Source organism: Sceloporus occidentalis, unplaced genomic scaffold (genome assembly GCF_023333645.1).
Source record: "Sceloporus occidentalis isolate IW3139 unplaced genomic scaffold, rSceOcc1.0.p SCAF_9, whole genome shotgun sequence".
NCBI classification, from domain to species: Eukaryota; Metazoa; Chordata; class Lepidosauria; order Squamata; family Phrynosomatidae; genus Sceloporus; species Sceloporus occidentalis.
Window position 1 is genome coordinate 1,988,708 of NW_028316989.1, and position 23,021 is coordinate 2,011,728.

The 23,021-nt window shown below is 43.0% G+C and overlaps 2 protein-coding genes across 2 annotated transcripts; both read right to left on the reverse strand.

Annotated features, from left to right (window-relative positions):
* Positions 1-246: 246 nt before the first annotated feature.
* Positions 247-2,663, reverse strand: LOC149306706 (small serum protein 2-like). The gene is made up of 4 exons (XM_089538180.1): positions 2,658-2,663; positions 2,015-2,153; positions 1,405-1,534; positions 247-361 (listed from the first exon to the last, which is right to left on the reverse strand). The coding sequence occupies exons 1-4, from the start codon at positions 2,661-2,663 to the stop codon at positions 247-249; spliced, it is 390 nt and encodes a 129-aa protein (XP_089394306.1).
* A 2,567-nt stretch (positions 2,664-5,230) lies between these two features.
* Positions 5,231-22,645, reverse strand: LOC149306707 (uncharacterized). The gene is made up of 8 exons (XM_089538182.1): positions 22,510-22,645; positions 22,031-22,124; positions 19,650-19,779; positions 18,874-18,971; positions 13,246-13,301; positions 7,467-7,557; positions 6,697-6,808; positions 5,231-5,614 (listed from the first exon to the last, which is right to left on the reverse strand). The coding sequence occupies exons 1-8, from the start codon at positions 22,510-22,512 to the stop codon at positions 5,506-5,508; spliced, it is 693 nt and encodes a 230-aa protein (XP_089394308.1). The 5' UTR covers positions 22,513-22,645; the 3' UTR covers positions 5,231-5,505.
* Positions 22,646-23,021: the final 376 nt, after the last annotated feature.

The following is a 23,021-nucleotide window of genomic DNA, read 5'->3' on the forward strand; positions in this document are numbered from 1 at the left end:
TGTGGGTTTTGGATTTTGAAATATTCGCATATACATAATGAGTTACCTTGGAGCCGGGACCCAAGTCCAAACATGAAATTCATATATGTTTCATATGCACCTTATACACTTGGCCTGGAGTTGAATTGGTGAATCCAGAGCCTACAGATCCAGAAGACTGACTGAACAAGCATCTTTATTATTAATCAATGGAAACAGGAGAGAGACCGGGAGAAAGCTTCGACTGTGTCATTTGTTCAGCTCCCATTAAGAGGTCGGGGTACATGGCTTGGAAGGGTCTCCAATTTCATGGACAATGTAAGTACACGTTTCTGCATTTAAAATCACACCACATCCAGGAAATGATGCGTACTGAGGATATCTGAACAAACAAATGATATGTAAAATATGATTTTTAAAAACAAAAATATTACAGATTTTTAAAGGTTCTCTTCTTTGACACATGAATTGTGCATTTCACATTTCTCTAGGAGCCAAGACTTATTATTACTATTATTATAGTTTATTTCTATAGCGCTGTAAATGTACACAGCGCTTTACATACAAATAACCAAATCAATAAAAATATAAAACCTGCCAATGGCGTGCAATCTACAAAATACATATAAACAACAGGTAATAATATAAAACGGAATTGGTTAAAAAAAAATAAAGCATGCAACAATTAAAACATCAACACCCATTATCTAATCACTATCTAATCTATGATGCTGTGCGCTGCTCCGCATGGAGCATTGTGACGCACCTCCAGCACCGCGTCCAAATGATGCGGTGCTGAAGGGGCGACATACAGCTGTGCCACCGCAGCTATGGCACCCTTTGGAGAGTGCAAAAAGGAGATGCACCGTCCCTCCAGAGACCAGATCAACATGAGGTTGCCACAGGCCCGATCCAGCCAGGAAAGGGGCGGCTGCATGCCCCCCCAACTGTACAGACCCTTAGTCCCCCAACCCGACTCTATTTTCAGCAGAGTTGCACTGGAGGACCTAAAGATTCTTAGAGAAAACATATTAATCAAAGCCTCAAATAACCAAAGCTGCAAATGTGGAGGGCTGACTCTTATCATGAAAGCCTTTGGAAGTGCTATCATGGTGAGGATGCTCAGGGACATAGCCAGGATTTTGGGAAGGAGGGGGTCCAGACTAAGTGCCATCATTATAATGGGGCTTGGGTGCGGCGGCGCAGTGGCATGCACCATTCATTGTATCTAACCGAAGGGGGGTCCAGACCCCATGGACCCACCCACCCCCCGGCTATGTCCGTGGGATGCTCTGGGGCTTCCAGGCCCCCCTCCAGCTCTGCATTGCTCTGTCCAACATGCAAAGAGAACTGGTTGCTTTCCCCATTGCTTTTGGCAGGACGAGAAAGGTATAAATGCAGTGCCAGTTTAGGCACTGGACTCACCTGAGGCAGCATGTGACTTCATGTTCCTCGCATTTGCATTGCAGGCAATCGACCGTATTCCACACAGCGCCCAAGGGATAACTGCGCCCATCGTAAGGATCGGCACAGCTGGCCGGAGGCTCCAGTGCATCTGGAAGGGGAATTCCTCTCAGTTTTTGCAGCCATCAAGCCAAGACCAATGAAGGTCAGCAAAAAGCAGCTCAAGAAATCACAGGTTAATAGTGAGTGCCTCCGTTACAACGTTCAATAGGAGAATGGCATCTCCAAGTCCCCTATGGGAGGTATTATTATTATTATTATTATTATTATTATTGCATTAATCTGTATGACAGAGATTTTCATCCCATTGATTCTGTCCAGGGGGGTTGGACAAAAGGCTCTCAACACCCTTCGAAAGAGGAAAGGGGGTCAATGGCACGACTGTGCATGCAATGTGCACATTGATCCTTTGGAAAAGCGGTTTATAAATAAAATTTATTATTTATTATTATTATTATTATATGTACAGTTCTGTGGCCCCTGATCCCAAGCGAGTGTCAAGCGTCTAGTGATGCCCCTGTTTGGAAGGGGAGATACCTATCCTACTTCCTCCCGACAAACCATTTCCTACCATCAAATGACCCTTTATCCAAAGAAACAAACTGGTTGATATTACCATTGCTCAGTTCTGTATTTATGGGATGACGGACGCAAGATCCGTTGCTCAGAGCCAGAGATATAGACAAGATGATCAGACTGAAGAGGACTTTCTGAAAGAGAAGCAAAACAACAACAACAAGCCAGTATGAGAAGCTAGGTTTGGGATGGGATTTATCGGCTAATGCCAGGAATCCACGCAGGCTGGTGGCACCAATGTCTCCAGACTTTTAAAAAAGCTCTGCAAGGTGCAGGACCCAAACAGCAACACTTCTCAGAGTTCCTCTAATATTTAGATTAAATTACAGAATCATGCTTGGAGTGCTTTGGAAGTTTCCTGAAGTCCTGAACTTCCCTCAGACAAAACTGTTTCGTGTTAATTTTGCGATTAGACTCCTTTTTATTGCTCAGACTGTGATGAATGTATGGTATCTTAGCTTCAAACGATGCTCGACTGTAGCAGACCACTGTACAGTTTGGCAAAATACAGCGATAGCTAGTAGCTCCCATGTCGTGACTATAGAGAATCTGCTCTGGAGTTTAATAGCTGTATCCAAGGTGCATTGACCCTTATTGCAGAAAAGATCCAGCCGCCTTGATAATAAGATTGGTGATACCTCCATGATGTTGGCATCCTCACCTTCCACTATGTATCTCAAGGTTCAGATGCTGATTATGGGTCCCTTTTCACAACTCAAAAGAAGGTACAAAGTTACTCTGCACCCTTCTTTGCATGCTTCCTTGACCTCAGATGAAGCTAACTTGATAGGGATACAAAGAATGGGACTTCAGGGACTCCTCTTATTTTTAGCATGAACAGAACAGAATGAAGAGCCAGGCAGAAAGGAGCATCCACGAACTTTAGTATGTCCCCTTTTTAAAGCAGATTTTTAAGAACCAGTTTCTATGGATTTATTCCAGAATTATTCCTGTATTCCTGTTTTTATGCTCAAAACCAAACTGGGAGTATTTCTACAATGGGAAAGATTGGAGGCAGCTATGCCAACTGACTGCATTTGCTCAAAACCAGGGCTTCCAAAGGACTTTGTTGTGCATGCCTTTCAATGGCAACCCTAAAGCAAATATACTATGTTGTTTTCTGGGGCTGGGAGTGTGTGACTTGCCCAAGGACAAAGTATAAAATCAAACCCAGATCTCCAAAGTCATAGTCCAACACTCAAACCATGCTACCTCTTCCAAAGGACTGCTTCTCATTATTATGATTCCCCCAGATGAGGATTTAGGAAACTGTCGTCAAAACAGTAACACTTTCAGTCCCTGGGGAGAAATAGGTCTGAATGAGATGGACCAGGAGTCCAAGATGATTTGGGCTTTTTGTGTATTTCCCCATCACTATTTTGAACGGCATTACAGCTCCGTCCTTCTGCCTCCTATAGCACCCTTTCCAGTATCTTCACCGACCCAAATGCCGCAAACTGTTGGAGGTAACCAAGACCAAAACCTTACCATCCTGGATGCTCTGTTTTCGGCTGGCCAACTCCTCTTGCTAAGACACAATGGCCCAGGTTGCAAGACAGTGTTTTCCCCACCTACCATAAGAACCTGCCATGAATATTTATGCCATGGAAAAGATGACCTCCATTGCCCTGTTCTTCTGGAGGAGTCAATGTACCCAGGGCAAAGCCTTTAAAGAAGGCAGCGTTTGCTTCCGATTAAAGAGCTACTTGCTTTGCATAGAGAGGATGAAAGCTCTCGCCACTTGGATCAAATGCGAAGATGCTGATAAAGGACACGATGAAACCAAGGTATGAACATCTTGCCAAGCATCGCTGGAACGTTGTGGGGGAGAAAACAACATAAAGGAGGGCTCCAAATTGCCTCTACTCTACTTTCTCCTGAGCTCACCCTTCTAAAAAATAGCATTGAAACCATAAACCTCATCACTACACAACCCATAACATAACCCAACCTATTATGGCAGGACAAACACATATGCAACTCCTGGCTGCATTTTTCACATTACTGGTGCAAGTTCTTGGATAAGGGAATTTTGATCTACAATGTATTGTATTTTATTGTTGTTAGCCGCCCCAATTGACCTCAAGGGACAGGATATAAATAAACATTATTATTATTATTATTATTATTATTATTATTATTATTAGTTTCAGCAATAACTTCCAATAGGAAAATGTGCTGTAATAGTTTCTGATTACAAGTTCAGCATCATCTCTGTTTTGACACATAATCCAAAGAGCTCTTTAAAGCAAGGAAAGTCCGCCGTTGGAGAGAAATCTGGGGATTGCAGTCGGACTGGTCCTGCCGACGCGATAGCAAGGCCAGTGACCTTATGAACGCAGAAGAAATCAAAATGCAGTTGTTACACAGCTTGGGGTGAAGCAAGGGAGGCAGTTTGAAAGCATGATTCACAAGCTTTTGCAATTTAGTGCAACAGAATCCACAGTGAGAAAGGACCACAAAGCTTTCGCCTCCCAAATAAAACTTTCCAAGCTTTGCTTATAACACTGAATGTTTGTTTTCCCATTGTCTGGGCTGGAACAATCATCTAATTACGCTGCATCCGCACTGCAGAAATAATCCAGTTTGACACCACTTTAACTGCCATAGCCCAATGCTCTGGAATGCTGGGATTTGTAGTTTTGTGACACATTAAACCTTCTCTATCAGAGAGCCCTGGTGCCACAACCGACTACAGGAAACAATGCAGTTTGACACTGCTTTAATTGCCATGGTGGCTCAATGCTATGGAATCCTGGGATTTGTAGTTTGTTGTGGCACCAGAGCTCTCTCTGACAGAGAAGGCTAAATGTCTCACAAAACTACAAATCCCAAGAGTCTGTAGGATGGAGCCATGGCAGGTAAAGTGGTGTCAAACCGCATTATTTCTACAATGCAGACGGAGCCTTTATCAGTCTGCAGCTTTGTCTTTCTTTTAAATTACTCCAATCTTGTAGTGTTTCAACAAACCTACGAAACAAAGCATACATTACAAAGATTTTCCCCTCAATAATTGACCAAGAATAGATAATTGGAAATAATTAACAGATTCAAACCTGCAAGTTCCTATGGGCATTTTTCCCTTCCATGATAGGAATGAGTTGGTTTTTCAAGGAGATAGTTTGCCCATTTGTTTCTGTTTAATTGTTAATGAGGCAACTTACAGAAAGATTTACAACTGAAGTCACTTACTTTCCCAAGTAGAAACTAGGGGCCGCAGCTGTATTGGAAAGTGATTTAAAGAGGGTCAACGGTGCAACAAAGCACAAGGATGTACAATGGCACAACATCCATAACTCCATTTCCTTAACCATCCACAGATTATATCTGTTATTCATCAGTCCAAAAATATCGATTGAAATATTGAAAATAGGGAATTTAGAGATATCTAGGACACAGAAAGGATGCCAGGCTGAGTTGCTTGAGTGACTGGTTTATTCACATTAATCCTCATACGTGAAGGAAACAGAAGAACCCATCATGTGTTTAATCAAAACAAGGCTTTGAAGGGTCGTCATTCTTATAGAACTTGTATTCGCAGGTTTTGGGGTCGACAACGGCTGTGCATCCTTCAACGCTTACAACTCCACCGTACCTAAAAAGAAAAGAAAATGGAAAAAGGAATGGGAGGCACAGCCAGGTATGTCTGAGATTACACACACACAAATACACAACACAACACACAAATGGCCATGGATGACAGGGTTCAGTGCCCCTATGGTAGGTTTGGGGGGACACTTGGGTATCTGAAGAGAATAGCAACCTCCACAGTGTTTAAACATAGAACTACATGGGCTTAGGGTTAACATACCCATATATTCCAAGAAAGTAACCCTTCAGAAAGTTTATCATAGGACAGAGTTGCAAATGCATACCATCCTTTTGGGCTTCATGGGATGCCAACCCAACCTATCCATGGTGAGACCCATGCATAAGCATCCTAGCTTGGGCATGCATTTCATTGGCAGTTGGCGCCTTCCATGTTAATGGAGTAGCAAATGTCCCCCAGGTCTTAGTCCAAACTTTTGAGAAACCCGTCTCCCTATGTACCATGGGTGCCTATCTTGGAGTGCCCACATACCCAAGGAATGTGAGATGGAGTTTAGGGGGTGCAACAAAGAGTGGACAAATCATTACACTTTTCTTGTTCTGAATCTATTTGCTTGATTTAGATTTGCATTTTGTGCATTGAGTCAAATGCTTATTTTTTAAAGTTCACTTTGTTCACCTGCAGGACTGTATGCGGTTCAATTTGTGGTTCAAAAATTAGAAATGAAACGTCTTCATCTTCCAAGGTGATATTACCTTTGTAGTCGGTGCAGACATGAATCAAACATTTCCAAGGGACACGGGGCATAGAAAAGGTTGGGAACCACCGCTATATATGTTCATCCACAAACACTGGATAAACTATAGTCCAGAAAGTAACTTTTCCAAGCTCTACTCTCTCCTCTATTTGGGTGGGTGGAAGAGTAGTAGGGAAGGGATTTTGCAAGAAGAGAGGAGGGGGTCCACGTGAAGCTATGGCTTGCCGGATTAGACATATTCCCCCTTTCTTTTCTTATCAAGGTACTGCTTCTCCATCCAGTTATCTTCAGCCTTGGCCTTCAAACCAAGGAGGAATGTTGTTGCAGCTGCGACTAAAGCACTTCTCAAGAAAGGACTGGAATTGCTTACCTGTGACAGCACTCCATTCCATTGTCTCTACACCAGCATTGGAGGCAGTCAGCTGTGTTCCACTCTGAGCCGATCGGATGCTTTGTGCCATCATAAAGGTCAGTGCACACACCTGGTTTACATAGAGAGTGAGGGAGAGAGAAAGAAAGAAAGGAGGAGAAATCGTTTCAGTTGCACTACCAATCCTCACACTACAGCACCCACCCGATGGAGTAAAGAAACAAACCAACGAGGCCAGACTTGCACCAGAACCAATCTGTTGCAGAACGGACCGGAGACAGAGAATTACATCCGCACAAGTTTTGCATTTCTATGGCTGTTCATACCATGGGCCATGTTTGGGGCTCTCCCAGGCCCCTTGTTTTAGAAAAGGGCCTGCCCTAGGCCTAAAGTGGCCTGGGATGGGAAAACATGGCAAGAATGTCCCAAGGACCTTAGAGGGAATTTGGGGAGCAAAGACGGTTGACCCTTTGGGGGCCCTGAGTGGCACAGTTGGACCATAGGCTGCACACTGTCAGCTCTTACAGGTTTAACACAAGCCATTCCACCTCCTTAACAAAAACAAAACAGACTGAGCACAATCCAAAACTTTCAATATTTTGCATTAAAACTCCCATCAATACTATCTGTAGGTCAGGACCATTGCCAGTTTCAGTCCAAAACATTTAGATGGAATCTGTCTGCATAAAACTTTTTTGGCAAATGTTTTTTTTTAAATCATGTGCCAAGCACAAAACTATCTTTTGCTGGAAAGAACAGAACAGCGTTACCATTTGCCTCTTTTTCCAAAGGGTTGAAGAAACAAGCTGCGTGGCACAGCGCCAAGGAGAAGGACAAGATGGAGAGGACGAGGAGAACTTTCTGGAAGAGAAAGCAAGGCGGGGAATCGGATCAGAAAGTGAAACCATATCCATAATAAGCTTTGGAAGGACTATTCACCTTTATTTATTCCCACACTAGGTTCCCAAAAGTTGGAACCACCATCAGGAAAAATAAGAGAGTTACCATTATACTTACCATCCTGACTTTTTTCCTGCGCTAATGGAGAAGTCTTCCCAACAAGACACGGCAATTCTGGAACCGAAGAAGCTTTCTTTCCTGCAATTTATAGGAACCTGAAGGAGGAGAGGCTGCGGAGAAAGCGTCCTCGTGCCGTTGGTGAGCTCACGTTTCAAGGTATGCAATCCAATGGGGAAATATTTGATTTTCAAAACATCAGTGTTTGCGCTGTAAACACAGCTATGGTCAAACAGAAAGCGTTATCACCTATAGGAGCGATCGACGTGCTGATAAGAGGACTCTTGTAAAGCGGTCAACGTAAAGGATCATGTTCCTATTATGGCCAAACCAGAATGGGATGTTTCTAAGTCATCGATGGGGGCCTGTAAAGATACAAAGAGTGGCATTGGTTTCTATCTGGGTTACTACATACTTTCTGACATTCCGCCTTTTCACAATGGCGAGATAAGATTCAAGTCCATGCTGGATCTGAGATTTTAACTATAAGTGTGCAAAGGGATTCCTGTTTGCTCCTATGACACAGAAAGTGACGCGGACAGTTGCCTTGATCATTATCTTTGGAAGAAGTTGGCCCTGGCCTGGTTTGGTCACTTCTCCACTTTAGGAGAAAGTTGGGTATTTTGATGCTTGTTCTCCAGGGTCTTAAGAGGCAGAAGGGGCTTCTCTGCAATTGGAGTCGCTCAACTGGCTCTCTGAAAGGCAGTGCAGTGTAGTGGTTGGAGTGCTGGACTAGAGAGCTCTTGCAGCCCCTTTAAGACTAACTGAAAGAAAAGTTGGAAGCATGAGCTTTCCTAGACTTCAGTTGACTTTCTCAGATGCAGTTAGCATACACACACACACACGTGTGTGTGTGTGTGTGTGTGTGTGTCTGTCTGTCTGTCTGTCTGTTCCTGGCTTCCACTCCCCCAAATGCATCTGAAGAAGTAGACTTACGTCTAGGAAAGCTCATGCTGCCAACTTCTTTCTTTCCGTTAATCTCAAAGGTGCTACAAGATCTCTCTCCATACTGATTCTACAGACTTAACATGGCTATATCTTTGAATCGTACCCCAAAGGAACCTGAGTGTGTGTGTGTGTGTTGTGCGCCTTCAAGGCATTTGCAACTTATGATGACCCTAAAACCAGGGACGTAGCCAAGGGGGGGTTCTTGGGGTCCAGACCCCCCCTTCCATTAGAAAAATGAATGGTGCATGCTGCTGCGCCACTGCGCCCAAGCCCCATTATAATGGTGGCACTTAGTCTGGACCCCCCCCCCTTCCTAAAATCCTGGCTACATCCCTGCTAAAATCCTAAGATGGGGTTTTCTTGGCAAGATTTGTTCAGAGGAGGTTGTCCATTGCCTTCTCCTGAGGCTGAGAGTATGTGGGTTTCATGGCCAAGCTGGAAATCGAACCCTGGTCTCCAAAGCCATAGTCCAACACTCAAACCACTATGCCATGCTGCCTAGGAATCTGAGGGACCAGGGTTCAAATCCCTGTTCAGCCATGGAAACCCACTGATGGTCACACACTCTCAGCTTCAAAGGACGACAAATGGCAAACGTCCTCTGAACAAATCTTGCCAAGAAAACCCCATTATTTTACTTATTATATTTATGGGATGTATATCCCATCTTTGTCCCAAAATGAGATTCAAGTCAGCTTAGGTTTGCCTTAGGGTTGGCATAGGCCATAGTTCTTCAGTTCTTTTCCCATGATGAAAAAGAGTGGCAAAAGTGAATCTTTTGTGTAACAGATTTTCCCAGCTAAAAAAAGGGTTCGCTTTTACGACAATCTTAATTTTGCACATTGATGTTTTAGATTGTATGCTGTGAGGTACGTTTTTCGTTGTCTGTTGCTGCTATTTTTATTGTATTTTTATTCCTACTATGCAAAGCCCTGTGCAAATATTACAAGGCTCTATAAATAAATGTTAACATTAATAATATTAACTATCTCCAATGGGAAGAGAACTGAAGCGCTACATTGACGTCATGCAATAAGGCGCAGAAAAAGGCGCTACTACCGGACCGAACTTCCATTTTCTTTCCTGATGCAATAAGTGTATGAGTTGCCCAGTATGGTTCAAAAACCACCGTTATAGCTTGTTATCTGCTGGGATTTGTTTCCAGGACCAACATGGATAACAAAATCCATGGATGCTCAAGTCCCATTAAATGCAATGGCACAGCAAAATGGTCCCTTATATAAAATGGTAAAAGCAAGCTTTGCTATTTGGAATTTATACTTTTCTTTCAAGCCATGGATGCTTGAATCCGTGGATTAAAAAAAAGAGGGCCTACTGTAGTAATGGAGAAGGAGAGAACTGTGTGGCTGTTTCTTCACTTCATTTAATGTGATCCCATCCACATTGGGAATACTATATCTATTGGATTTAGTCGGTGTTAATGGGTGCAAATTCAGTTTGATTCACTTTTGATAAGAACCTATCCAAATCTGCAAATAGCATCCTATACTGGATGGAAAGAAATCGGGGTCGGTTTGTTTGTTTTTAAGTGAACGGAGGAGAAAGAGCAATACTGATAAAGCCTCCCATCCTTCGGTCCAGAGGGATCTCTGCCTCTCCGTTCCGCTCAGTAAAAATCATTACACTCTTTTCATGTTCGCTACAGAAAAAGAGCAAGAGAAGCCAAGAGATGCAAGGAAGAGCTGCTTTATTGAAGTTCTCTTCTCCAAAAGGAGCCTATTTAAAACTCAGCAACAACAGCCGCAGAATATTGTGGTCGCCTGGTAAGACTTTTAGGTGGAATCACAGTCGCTAAAACGAAAAGGAAGACAAGGTTAAAACAAAGTTTGTAACAGGGTTGCGCCAGCCATTTAAAGACGCTTCGCGGTTTAGTTTAGCAAACTTTATCTCCCAAGATTTTAGGTGAGCAAATGAGATATCTTGGAGATGGGACCCAAGTCTAAACATGAAATGCATTTATGTTTTATATGCACCTTATACACATATAATAAAGAATACATTTATTTTTAATAAATGTATTTATTATTATTATTATGATACACATAACTCGAAGGTCATTGTATACATAATACTTGTAATAGTTTTGTGCATGGAGCAAAGCTTGTGCACCTTGAACCATCAGAAAGCAAAGGCGTCCCTGTCTCAGGACGAGAGTATTTTGGATTTTGGAATTCCAGATAAGGGAGGTGCAATTTATAATCTCAATCTCGCCTCCATTCCCAATACTAAGAACATTTCGGGGGGGACTACAGTTCCCAGAACCTCCATCCTCCAGGAATGAGGACGGTCGAGGAAAAAGATTAGATAAAATAAGCTAAAGGGTGCCAGAGTTACTTCATTGCCTTTTTGGTGATTAAGATTCCTCTGGAAAGGGATGGCCAACCGCCAGGTTTTGCAAGGCCTGTTTTCAAAGAAATGAATTGAAACTGGTGTCTTCCCAGGCCTCACTCCCACTTACACATCAATCGGTGTGTGATCCAAATCGATGGATCGATTCGACATTGGACCCTGGTTTACACTACACTTGCCCTGATCACATTTTTCTGGCATCAAAATAACCCACTTGTGGTTCTTGTTCGTGAATGAATCGATTCTAAATGATTCGGTTCCAGCTGGCGGAAAGGGAAATTTGAATCGATTCCGATCCGCTTGTGGTTCACACTTGCATGGAATTGATTTATCGAAAAAGAAGCGGAAAAGATCAGCGTCAAAAAAGGCGCAGGTTGAATGGGTCTGGAGCATGGTCCTTCTCTCAGAATCGCTTCGGCGATTTGGATTAAGCGGGAACCAGGATCATTTTAAGCGGTTCAAACCGATTTGCAAACCAGTTTAAAAGTTAATGGGAACGAGGCCCCGTATTCGGTTACTTTCTGAACCCATTCCCTGAACTATGCAACTCTACTTAAATATCCAAGCTGTAGAATCATAGAATTGTAGAGTTGGAAGAGACCCCAAAAAGGGCCCTGATCCAGTCCAACCCCATTCTGCCATGCATGAAATCTCAATGGAAGCATCCCTGACAGATGGCCATCCAGCCTCTGTGTAAAGACCTCCATCAGGGCATCTCAAGAAGTGGCTTAATATCCATGAAAGCTTATGCTAAAATAAACCATAGCTCAAAGGCGCGACTCAATTCTGTCTTCCTGCCACCCCATTTGACTTTTTGTTGTTCTTGTCTTGCTTTCTTGCGCCATTCTTCCATTTCTCTCCCTTGCCTCAGACAGCCCTTAATTGTTGCTTTTAAGGAGCTGGGCTTCACAAAATTTGGGGGCCGATGCACTGAATTATGATCACAACCACATCCTAAGTGCCAACAATGCCAAGGGCCAGTTCAGTTTACATAGGGCTGCATCTGCACTGCCAAATCGATGTAGTTTGGCATCGCTTTAACTACCGTGGCTCAAGGCTATGCAGTTCTGGAATTTGTAGTTTTGTGAAGTATATATATATATATATATATATATATATATATATATTTAAAATTTCTTTATTATATTTAAAAAATGTACACCCCAAAAAACAAAAACAAAACACAAACAAACATATACAACATAGAACATGATCAGACATATCCACACAAATGGTTTCCAAAAGTCATAGCAGCCGCTATGTGAGATATTTCAATAAGATCCCTGAAACGTTATCCTGATTTCAAACTAAAAAGAAAAGAGAAAAAGAAAGCACAAATGTGCTCAATTTCACCTCTGCATTTGCAGTCCTTAACAAATTATATCATTGCAAAACTGAGGCTAATAGTTTTGTCTATTATGTCCCTGAGTCTAGTAACATTGATCTAATCTATTTCTAGTATCTCTGAAATCTATCATTATTTTCAGGTCCATCCACTTGTTTATCCGGCTACTTCATGATGTTATTATTATTCTGGTTTTCAATTGACAAAGTTTTTCCTCCCCAAATATATCCGCACCGGATGCCAATCCTCTTTAAATTTACCTAATGAGCCAGATTTAATCAGACAAGTCTTATTGTCATTTTCCACTTTTTCACAAAGGAATCAAAGCGGATTCCAACGGTATAAATAAAACATCAAACGATTAAAAATTACCATCCAAAAAACCCCAAATCCCTAACCCTTCCCGCAAGAACATCCCAAAAGTAAAAAGCTGCCAGTTTTCTCTGCTTTAACTGTGGTTTAACTTTGCATTATTTTTGTTTTGGAAGCAATTCGGTGCGATAAAACTCCTCAAATTTGCAAGTTTTGGTTAAATTTGAATTTAACTTAAATTGTGTTTAACTCATATTTTTCCCCTCTGGATCTCGCTAGTGGGATAAAGCTCAAAGTGATATCAGACTGCAATAATTCTGCAATGTGACAGCAGCCTAGGCTGGTTGAATCTGCTTTGAATCCTCCCTTAGACTAGATCTGCCCCGTTTTCCAGAAAAGGGATCTGCTCCTCCGGTTGCTTTTGGCCAGATAACTTTCCAAGAGATGACATTGTTGTGTCCGTTTTGCTTTCTTCCTTACCTTCTGCGACAGCATTCCAGTCCTAAGTGGCTGCACTCGCATTTCATGCAATTAGCCGAATTCCACGTGGTTCTCACTGGATGCTTACTGAGATCGTAAATATCTATGCATTCGTCTGGAGGCAACAGGAAACCTAAAAGGGAAGGGAAATTGTTCCGTTTCGTCACAGAAGTGCCAGCAAACCTCCAAAGCGCAATGGAAACCAGCTTCTGAGCGCAGAGAAAAAGGATCACGACACCAAGACCACACAACACAACATCACATCCAGACTGATTGAAAAGATAAGAAAGTCTCGGATTTTGCTCCTGAGCTTTCTGATTTTATTTTGGAGACCGTCCCAGAATATTTAGCCTCCGTTCCCAGAATGATCACTGACTTTTAATACTAGTTTGCCAGGTCAGTTTATTTTGACAAGTGTAAAATCGAAAAGAACAGGAACACAATATAGACTTTTTTGATCGGTCCGGATGAAATTAGAGATGCCCAATACAAAGCTTGGAAGAATGGAGAAATATACCCCAAATTTCCAAAATTAGAGAATTTCAAGACCTTGGGGCTGGGTAGGAAATTACGTTTTAGACTACATCCCCTATAATCCCCCACTGGCTGGGGATTCTGGGCACTGTAACGGAAAATGTAAACTTTCAATTGGCCAAAAGAGTGACATCTTTTGAGCAGCTTCCAAGCACAAAACACCGACAGACGAAGTCGGTTGGCTGCTTTTATAACATTACCATTTACTATCTTGAGTGTAGGTTTGAGTCGGACGCAGTCGCTTTCACACAAGACCAGGATCACAGACAGAACGGCCAAACAGAGGAGGACTCTCTAGAAAAAGAATCAGTTAGAAAGGTCTTCAGTTGTTTTACAAATGTCCTTGATTTAGCATCAGCGCCATTAAGCCATTATGTTCATGTAGCTCTTCTCATTTATATATATAAAACGTAGGATGCACATGGAAGCATAGTGTGTGAGAGTTTGCACCACAAAATCAACATGCCTCTCTTCTAAGTCAAAGCCATCTTGGATAAGTAGCTGGAGAAGATGGTGGATATAGGTTTGGGGATTCACATGGCCCTCCTGATTTTGTTGGACGGTGGCTCTTAGTATTCCTTCTAAGGTCGCCACGTGAAGTAAGAGACAAGGCCCCTGTGCTTGTAAAGGCTGTGTTCTTGTTGTTGTCGTGCACCTTCAAGTCATTTCCATCTTATGGCAACCCTATCATTGGGTTTTCTTGGCAATGTTTGTTCAGAGGAGGTTTGCCATTGCCATCCTCTGAAGCTGAGAAAGAGTGACTTATGTAGAATAGGGAATTACAACAACAGATGTCATTGGGGGGAAATTATACTCATTGTGCAGCTGCTGAAATTCCCCATTCTACAAAGACATTAAAAATAACCTTTAAAAGGTTCATCATTTAAAGGACACACAGGAGCCCCATCTCTTATTTCACATGGCAACCTCAGTTCCTCCTCACTGACTGCGTTGGTTAGAGCTGCTGCAGTCAAACAACATATGAAGGCTCACCTGTTTCCCAGCCTTTGTTATTTCTGTTACTGTTTGTTATTGATTCCTCTAAAATGCAGCCTAAGGCACCTGAGATTTGCTGGTCTCCCCTACAAACCCAAACCAGGGCTGATCCCGCTCAGCTCCCAGGATCAATAGGGATCTCAGGTACTTTCAGGATATTTATTCAGAAAACAAAACCGTTGCTCCTCTTACCATCTTGAGCGTTGTTGTGAGTAGTAACTTGCACAGAACATTTCCCTGGATCGCCTGCAAGGACTCTCCTGTCTTCCACATTTATACAATTGAGGACAAGATGTGGGTGGAGGAGAGGCTAAATCGGGGGATATTCTAATGTGCAGCTGGAGACACTTTGTGCCACAGAGAAACAACATGTGCCCTCGGAAAGAGCAGTTAGTGCAATTGGCAAAAAGAACATAAAAAGAGCATGTCTATGTACTCAAGCAAGTACCTGACTTTGTACTTTGACTTAGAGAGACGTTGACTGCATCCGCATTGTAGAAATAAGCCAGTTTGACACCACTTTAACTGCCATGGTACACTTCCCAGAACCCCATCGCATTGAGCCACAGCAGTCAAAGTGGTGCCAAACCCGATTATTTCTGCAGCGCGGATGCAGCCTCTGTGAATGAGATATCATTAAGAAACCCTTGTATTTACAGCTCTGGTCAGGGTTTGCAAACTCAAGGCTGCGGCTTTCAGTATCGGTTCTCATCCCCTGATTTTGCTATGGCTTTCACCATGACATACATTTCCTCTGGGTTGGTCAAGGTCTCCTTTTAGTGACATACACAGGCAAAAGTCGCACTATGGATGTGGTCTGATCTATTCTGAGCAATGGTCATATCCAGACAAAAGAGGACAGAGAGAGAAACCAGGACATTTTAAAAGCAGCTGAAAAATTGGGAAGACAGAGGATTAGTCTGGACTGTTCCTCCAGTTATTGGGCATGTTATCTTAGTTGATTTATTTTTGCTAAAATAAATCATTTAGACTCAAAGGTCCTGCTAGATTCTTCTTCATTTTTCTAGTGGAGGAACAAGTCACTTGGAGCAAGCAGATTTTGTCTGCTTTTCCTCATCTCAGACTTCATTAAAAATGCAACCTCCAGCATACGCAGAACTGACTGGATTCCAGTCATTTTATTGGATTTTAACCTTCTGACCTGTAGTTCCAGTTAAAAACCTGGCAGCTGCCTTTGGGACTGAATGAAGGTTCCAGGCGGTTTTCACAAAGACTGCATTCAAACAATACAAGGCGGAGAGATAATTGTAGCACGGATCACGGCAGCCGAGTGTGCCTTCTCTTGGAAAGGAATTGTTGCGCCTTTAGGAAACTGGCAGGGAAGCCCTTGAGAGAGATGGTGATGGATACGTCTCTATGAAAGGTCATCGAAAAGTAGAAGCATTGGTGCAACAAGCGTAATACACCACCATTTGTTGTCGCCGTGTGACTTCAAGTCATTTCCAACTTATGGTGACCCTAAGGAGACCTGGACACAATGCTCTCCGCATGAAGCCTGACTAACACTGAAAATATTGGGACTGTTTATTCCCCTTTACTTGGAAACTGGGGTCCACAACACACTGCAGAAATAATCCAGTTTGAGAGTGCTTTACTGCCCTGGCTCGGTGCTAGGGACCCCTGGGAATTGTAGTTCATCATGGCACCAGAGCTCTCTGATGCAGAAGGCTAAATGTCTTGCAAAACTACAGTTCCCAGAATTGCCTAGCCTTGAGCCAGGGCAGTTCAAGCCGTCTCAAAGTGGATGGTTTCTGGAGTGTGTTTTGGACCGATGGTTCCATGAATGTAGGCCTCCTTTGCTGGCCAAAGTGAAATGTTTACCAGTGACTCTTCCAAACAATGAGTTTTATCACACTAGCAGAGATCCCACGGGAAAAACGGGATGTAAACAAGAGTTAAGTTAAATTCAAATGGAAACAGAACCCGCAAATTAGGGGACATTATTGCACCGAATGGCTGCTAAAGTGAAATGATGCAAAGTTAAAGCAGAGAAAAATGCCACCTTTTTACCTTCGGAATTTCCCGACAGTAAAAAGCTGCCGTTTTCCCTCTGGTTTCCCTTCGGTTTCCCTTCGCATTATTCCACGTTAACAGCGACGTCGTGTGATAAACTTCAGGCATTTCTGGGTTTTCTCTAACTTAACTCTCCTTTAAATCTCGTTTTCCTGCAAGATCTCGCTAGTGTGATAAACTCCAATGGTAAGCAGAAAGGATGGCTTTGAGGTCATCATATCTGATCAGGAAGATGTACCATTTCCAGAAGATACGTCTTCTGGGCTGAATTATGCATTAATTTTCCAAAAAGGAGAGAGACAGAGTTGGTGTTCTACCAGTTCACCGGGTACTTCTTGTGCACAAGATAGAGATCAGAGGGCTGCTAGCACTGCATGCAAAGAATGAGGATCTGATAACCTTTAGATGTCATCATTCTGGCACCAGAAATGTCCATTGGTAATGAGAAGCAAAACTCACTTTCAGCAACTCAGGTGAGACCTCTATGACTCAACCTTTCTTTACGAAAACACCTTTGAGGGACCCAAATCCCATCCATTCGTCCCAACAAAAATAGACCTCTTGAATCAATTTCTGACTAGTGTGTCAATCCCAGAGGTGACTTCCGTCAATGCGACAGATCTGGCCAAGGTGCTTCGGGATGAGGAAGCATTAGCCCAGGGAAGCAGGCTTGCTTGCAAGGCTGAAAGCATTTTAAGACCCTGGGTGCTGTAACATAGTCTGGGAGTGTTATAAAAGCTGGATTTGGGATTTGCAGCCACTGGTTAAGTTTCCTCGCCTGGGAGGTATTAATGCTTAAGTTCCTACATTTTAGGAGGATTCGGCACTGAATGTTAATGCTCCTGAGGAGTGCTATTTCTGTCGTTTTTCTCTGGAAGTTGACTTGAGGGCAGTAAGGAGATTGCTTTTGAGTCTCTGGCTTCAACTGCCAGAGCCAGGCAAAATTCTGGCTTTAACAGACCATTTCATCTCGGACGTTGTAGCGGAAATTCCTGCAAGAGCTTCGTACAAGGAGGATTAGGGCGAGATGGGTTTCATAATGCTAACCTTTGTGGCCTGTTCCTCCCAGAAGCATCTGCAAGTTTAGTTAATACTAAGTTTTTGTCTCCATTGGTGCTGAACTTGCACAACCTTGGCTTCTGGGTATGTTTATCGCCAATACATGCTTGGCACAGCCTTGAACACAGGGAGCAACCATCCCTAATTTTGCAATCTTCTATCCTCAGCACTGCATTTTATAAATACTTTAAGTTCTGGCTTGACACAACCAAAGTGTAAGTTTCCAAAACTGGATTCACAGTGCCCTCCAGATATTCATGGACCACAGCTCCTAGCATTCCTAGGCTGCTGGGACTCATAGTCCCAGGATCTGGAGGGTTGCTTGAATCTCAGCCCTAAGGTGCATCTACACTGTTGAAATAATGCACCTTGATACCACTTTAAGTGTGAAACGCCATTCTACGGAATCCTGGGATTTGTAGTTTTACAAGGACTTTAAGAGAAAGAGAGTTGGTGCCTCACAAAATTACAAATCCCAATATTCTGTTGGATGGACCCATGGCAGTTAAAGCAGTATCAATGCGCATCGTTTCAACAATGTAGATACACCCCTACTCTAAAGCTGTATAGTTTTGGAAATCATTTCCCCCCTTAGGATGAAGTGTTTTTTCCCCATTTCCCCTAATAACTTTCACAAAGTACTCACATTTGATCATTCCTGAAAAGTAATTTCTTGCATTCTGCACAATCTGCCAAAGAACCACATTTAAGATACAATAGCTGCATATTTGGGATGACCGGTAGTGTGTGTCCCATTGATCTGTGCTCCAAATTTCATTGCTTTTAAAGTTATAACTCCAACTCTTTTAGTTTAAATCAAAGGATTTTCTCCCCAATAGATTTATGGAACTAAATCTGGATTTCTGTTTGTATTTAGGAGTGTGGATAGTCAAGCCTGCTTCCTTGAGCCTGAGTCCAGCCAGAATCACAACATGCCCATTAAAATGTCCCTGATTCTCTCCATGAAATGCTGTGGACTTTGCAGTGGAAACAAATAAAGGCAAGAGACCATTTCAGATGCACAGTTTGATTTATTCAGTGTCTTTCCATTGACACTGGGACTTCAATGAAAGCTTAGAAGCATGGTTTTGATGGATCATTAGCCTTAAAGAATTCATACTGGCATGTCTCTTCATCGAGCTTTGCTATGCATCCTTTGACATATGCAATGCCGCCGTATCTAAAAATAAGAAGCAGAAAAAAGAAGGTGTCAAGAAATATTCATATTAATTTGCAAAGATCTTTTAAGGAACTGCTTTCACCAACAAGCTGAGGGGAAAAAATTAGGGATATTTTTGGGATGTTTCCAAAAATGATGGAACCATCCAGGTGTAGGAGCTGTTTTGCAAAATGCTTTGGACACTCTGCAAACTGAGGCTCAAAGGGAAACAAAAGAGAGTTGGCTGGGCTCCAGTGACAATGTTTGCATGGAAGATCTCAAGGTGGCTATGAACAAGGCAGGGTTTTTTTTGGTGGCATACTACACAACCCTTTTGGGTGGTTGGTTGAAGATGAGACCCCTAACAGAAAGACTGCTGCCTTATTTCTTTTTAATATATGTTTATCCAAACATGAATATTTGGGGGGATTTTTTCAGCGGAGTACAATCTCAGTACTTGCACCTACAACAACAATCCTTTTGCAAACCCTTTTGGGTGGGTAGCTGAGGATGGGACCCTTTACCGAAAGATGGTTGCATTATTTCTTTTTAATATATTTTGATTCAAACACAAATATTGCCATAGTATAATAAAACATACACCTAGGATTACAACATTACAAATTTCACACCTTTTTTTTGCTAAGATCGGCGGAAAGAAATCTGGTGCCAGCGGAGCAGAGAGGGTCTTTGGCTTACCTGGTGCAGCACTCCATTCCGCTTGAACCGCAGGTGCAACTGAAGCACTCCGCTGTGTTCCACTTTCCTCCTATGGGATGCTGACTCCCGTCGTATTTGTCAACACAAAAATTTGGAACCACCAGTTGACCTAGGGAGGAAAAGACATGTTGGCTTTAACTGCGGCCGTGCCATACAGAGTGTGAGAAATATGACCTCTTCGCCATTTCCAGAAAGGACTCTGGTCTCCATCAGCCTCCATAAGGACCATGGAGCCCATCTTGGCCTGGGAGAGTCTGAGCCTCTTCCGGCAGGAGCTAGTAGTGGCTTCCATGTCAGTGGGATGAGTACAATCCGCTCCAGGTTTTGGATAGGTTTATTTTTATTTATTTTATTTATGGGATAAATAAATTAGCAACGCTGTCTGAAGTGTTACTGAGCCAATTGGAGGAAGCGTCTTCAGCGCCGTGGAAAGCTTCTTTAAAGACTGATTGAAAACATGGTGCAGATAGACCACCCCGCTAAAATGGGTCGCCCCAAATCCCACCAGTCCCTTGGGTGTGAAAGAAGAAAGATACACCCCCCTCATATCCTCAGGACCATGATTTCATTTACCCACATCCCCCCAAACAAATATGATCTCTCTCAGCATCTGGAGGAGTCTTGAAATTACACATCTGTAGAAATTCATAGGGAGGCACTTTGCACATAGCTGTGACCATTATCCATCTAAGTCAGGGTGGGAAACTGAAGTGAGTCTGGGGGCTTTTTTTACCCCATGAGACCACATAGACTGCCCAAAATGAACAAAAAGCAAACCACACCAAGTCCAGCCCCACTTTGGGTTCTGACAAACAGGGTCCTTTCAGGGACGTAGCCAAGGGGGGGGGGTTCTTGGGGTCCGAACCCCCCCTTCCGTTAGAAAAACTAATGGTGCGTGCTGCTGCGCCACCACACCCAAGCCCCAATATAATGATGGCACTTAGTCTGGACCCCCCGCTTCCTAAAATCCTGGCTATGTCCCTGAAAGGACCCTGTTTGTCAGAACCCAAAGTGGGGCTGGCATCTTCAGAGAATGCTGGCATGGAAGTGATTATATACCCCCACTTTCTTCTATGCCAGCATTCTCTGAAGATGCCAGCCACAGTTACTGGCAAAACGTCAGGAATAAACTCTTCCAGAACATGGCCACAGAGCCCGAAACACCCACAAAAAACTATGGATGCCGGCCATGAAAGCCTTCGACTTCACATTAAATTCAAGACTGTTTTGATGCATACGGTTTGAAATAACTACTGAGCATGGCCAAGGGCCAGGTACGATAACAAACTATGCCACCAAGAAAACAATTTGAAGAAGTTTCACTTAAAGGCCTCCTTTAAGCCTGAGACAGAACAGATCTTGCCTCCAGCGCCAAGACAAGACACTAATTGGCTCAAAAATGTCTTTTCTACAGGTTTTCCCTCCTTTTTCTAAAGCGAAGGGAAACAACCACGCATACACCAAGCAAAAAAGGCAGGCTCACAAAGACGCAAACTGCCAGCTCAATGTGCCGACCGTTCGATATTCCCTCCAAGCAAAGCACTGGGTATCTTCATTTTACATTTTGCTCATTTGCAGAAAAAGGGGCACAAATCATTCTCTGTGGCATGGAGCAAGGAGAAGAAATCCCCAAATCCCAAACACTTCTGGACCTGAGCATTTCGGATAAGGGAGACTTTACCCATACTAGGACTCAGGCTCACCAAGATTCAAACAAGTGCAGGTTGCAATACATCCAAAAATATCAACAAAACATATAGCAATAGCAAAGGCTATCAATAAAACATATAGACGTTTGTTTGTTTTTTAAATGCATTTGAACAACCTATAGAATTCAAGCCATTTTGAAATCCATTCAAAGGCAGATGATAAAAATCGGCAAAAGAACACAGTTACTAAAACTCTCTGGGTCTTAAATAATAATTAAAAAATTCCCATTTACTGGTGGAAGGATAAAGAAGGAGCCATCCTGAACTATTTTGGGAGAGAGGAGAAAAAGCTGGGAGCAGCCACCAAGAAGGCCCTCTTCTCTATTTTCCACCAAATGTATGCCTGGTACAAGAAGATATCATTGGTTCTGCAGATAGCCTCCATTGATCTCCATGGATCTAAGACGGCTATGTTTCCTTCCATCACCAGGCTGCCAAGTTTCTACCCGCGGCTGCTTGGGTACCCTTGGTGAGCACTACATGGGCATCAGGTGGGCATTCCCTGTCTTTCTTATAAGCATTATGCTCTGACTGCATAGGTGCAGCATCTGGGCCAGCTTCCAAGTCACTGTGTCATGGCCACTTTGGGTAGCGTTTCCCAGCCATTGGATCATTGTTTGCCAAGGCTGAGAGGGTGTCGGATCACATTACCATTTTCAATCATCGCTTTGGGTTTGTTCCTAAAGCAGGCTCCGTGACACACAGCCATCATGGCGCAGGCAATGCTCAGGCAGAAGAAGGAGTTCTGAAAGAGAGGCACAACAAGCAATATAATAAGAGCAGCCTAATAATAAAAGATCACTTAGGGTCATGGTACGCCTTCAGGTTGTTCCCAACTTATGGCAACCCTAAAGCGAACCTATGGGGCTGTACAAACAGCATGCATCCTTCTTCAGCCAGATTGGGGCCACAGTAACCTCACACTCCTTTTTGTACCGTCCAAAGGGCGCCATGGCCGCAGCGGCACAACTTTATGGCACCCTTCGACGCGGCATCATTTGGCGTTATGACACCACACACCATCTGGAAAATTAACCATGTCATTTTGTCAAGCCATAAAGAAAAGAGACCTTACAGTTTTTGGATCTGACCCAACTCGACCCAGAATGCAAAAGCTTTGCTTTACTTACCATCTTGACTTTTCGGAAAGCAAACTTTTCGGAAAGCAAACTTTTCTTGCGCAGAAGTACTTCTTGGCTGAAATATTTCTTTCCCCAAATTTATACAAGATCAGAAGAGGAAGAGAAAGGATGGGAACACCTCCCATTTGTGTTCTGGCCGAATGAATGTCACACACAAACACAACTGGGACAGCAATATTTGCTCCCGACTTCATTGGTATTTGCTTTGTGTAGCGATGCCTATGATAAATGGGAGAGTCTTATCACTTTCTCAGAGACACTTGGCAACAACACACCCAGGCGAAGACCTGGATCAGGCGTTCTTTGCACACACTACACAATCGCAACACTGCGATTCCACTTTAAATTTCTCAAGGGCAATCAAATGAAAACTATTAAAGTTCTTTTGCTCAATCTGAAATGGATGTCAGGTTTTATCGCCTAAAGTTAAACAAATTTTGAAGTGGATTTAGAAATCCGTGTCAGGCTGACATGGAGGAATTTTACGGGAAGCTAAAAAA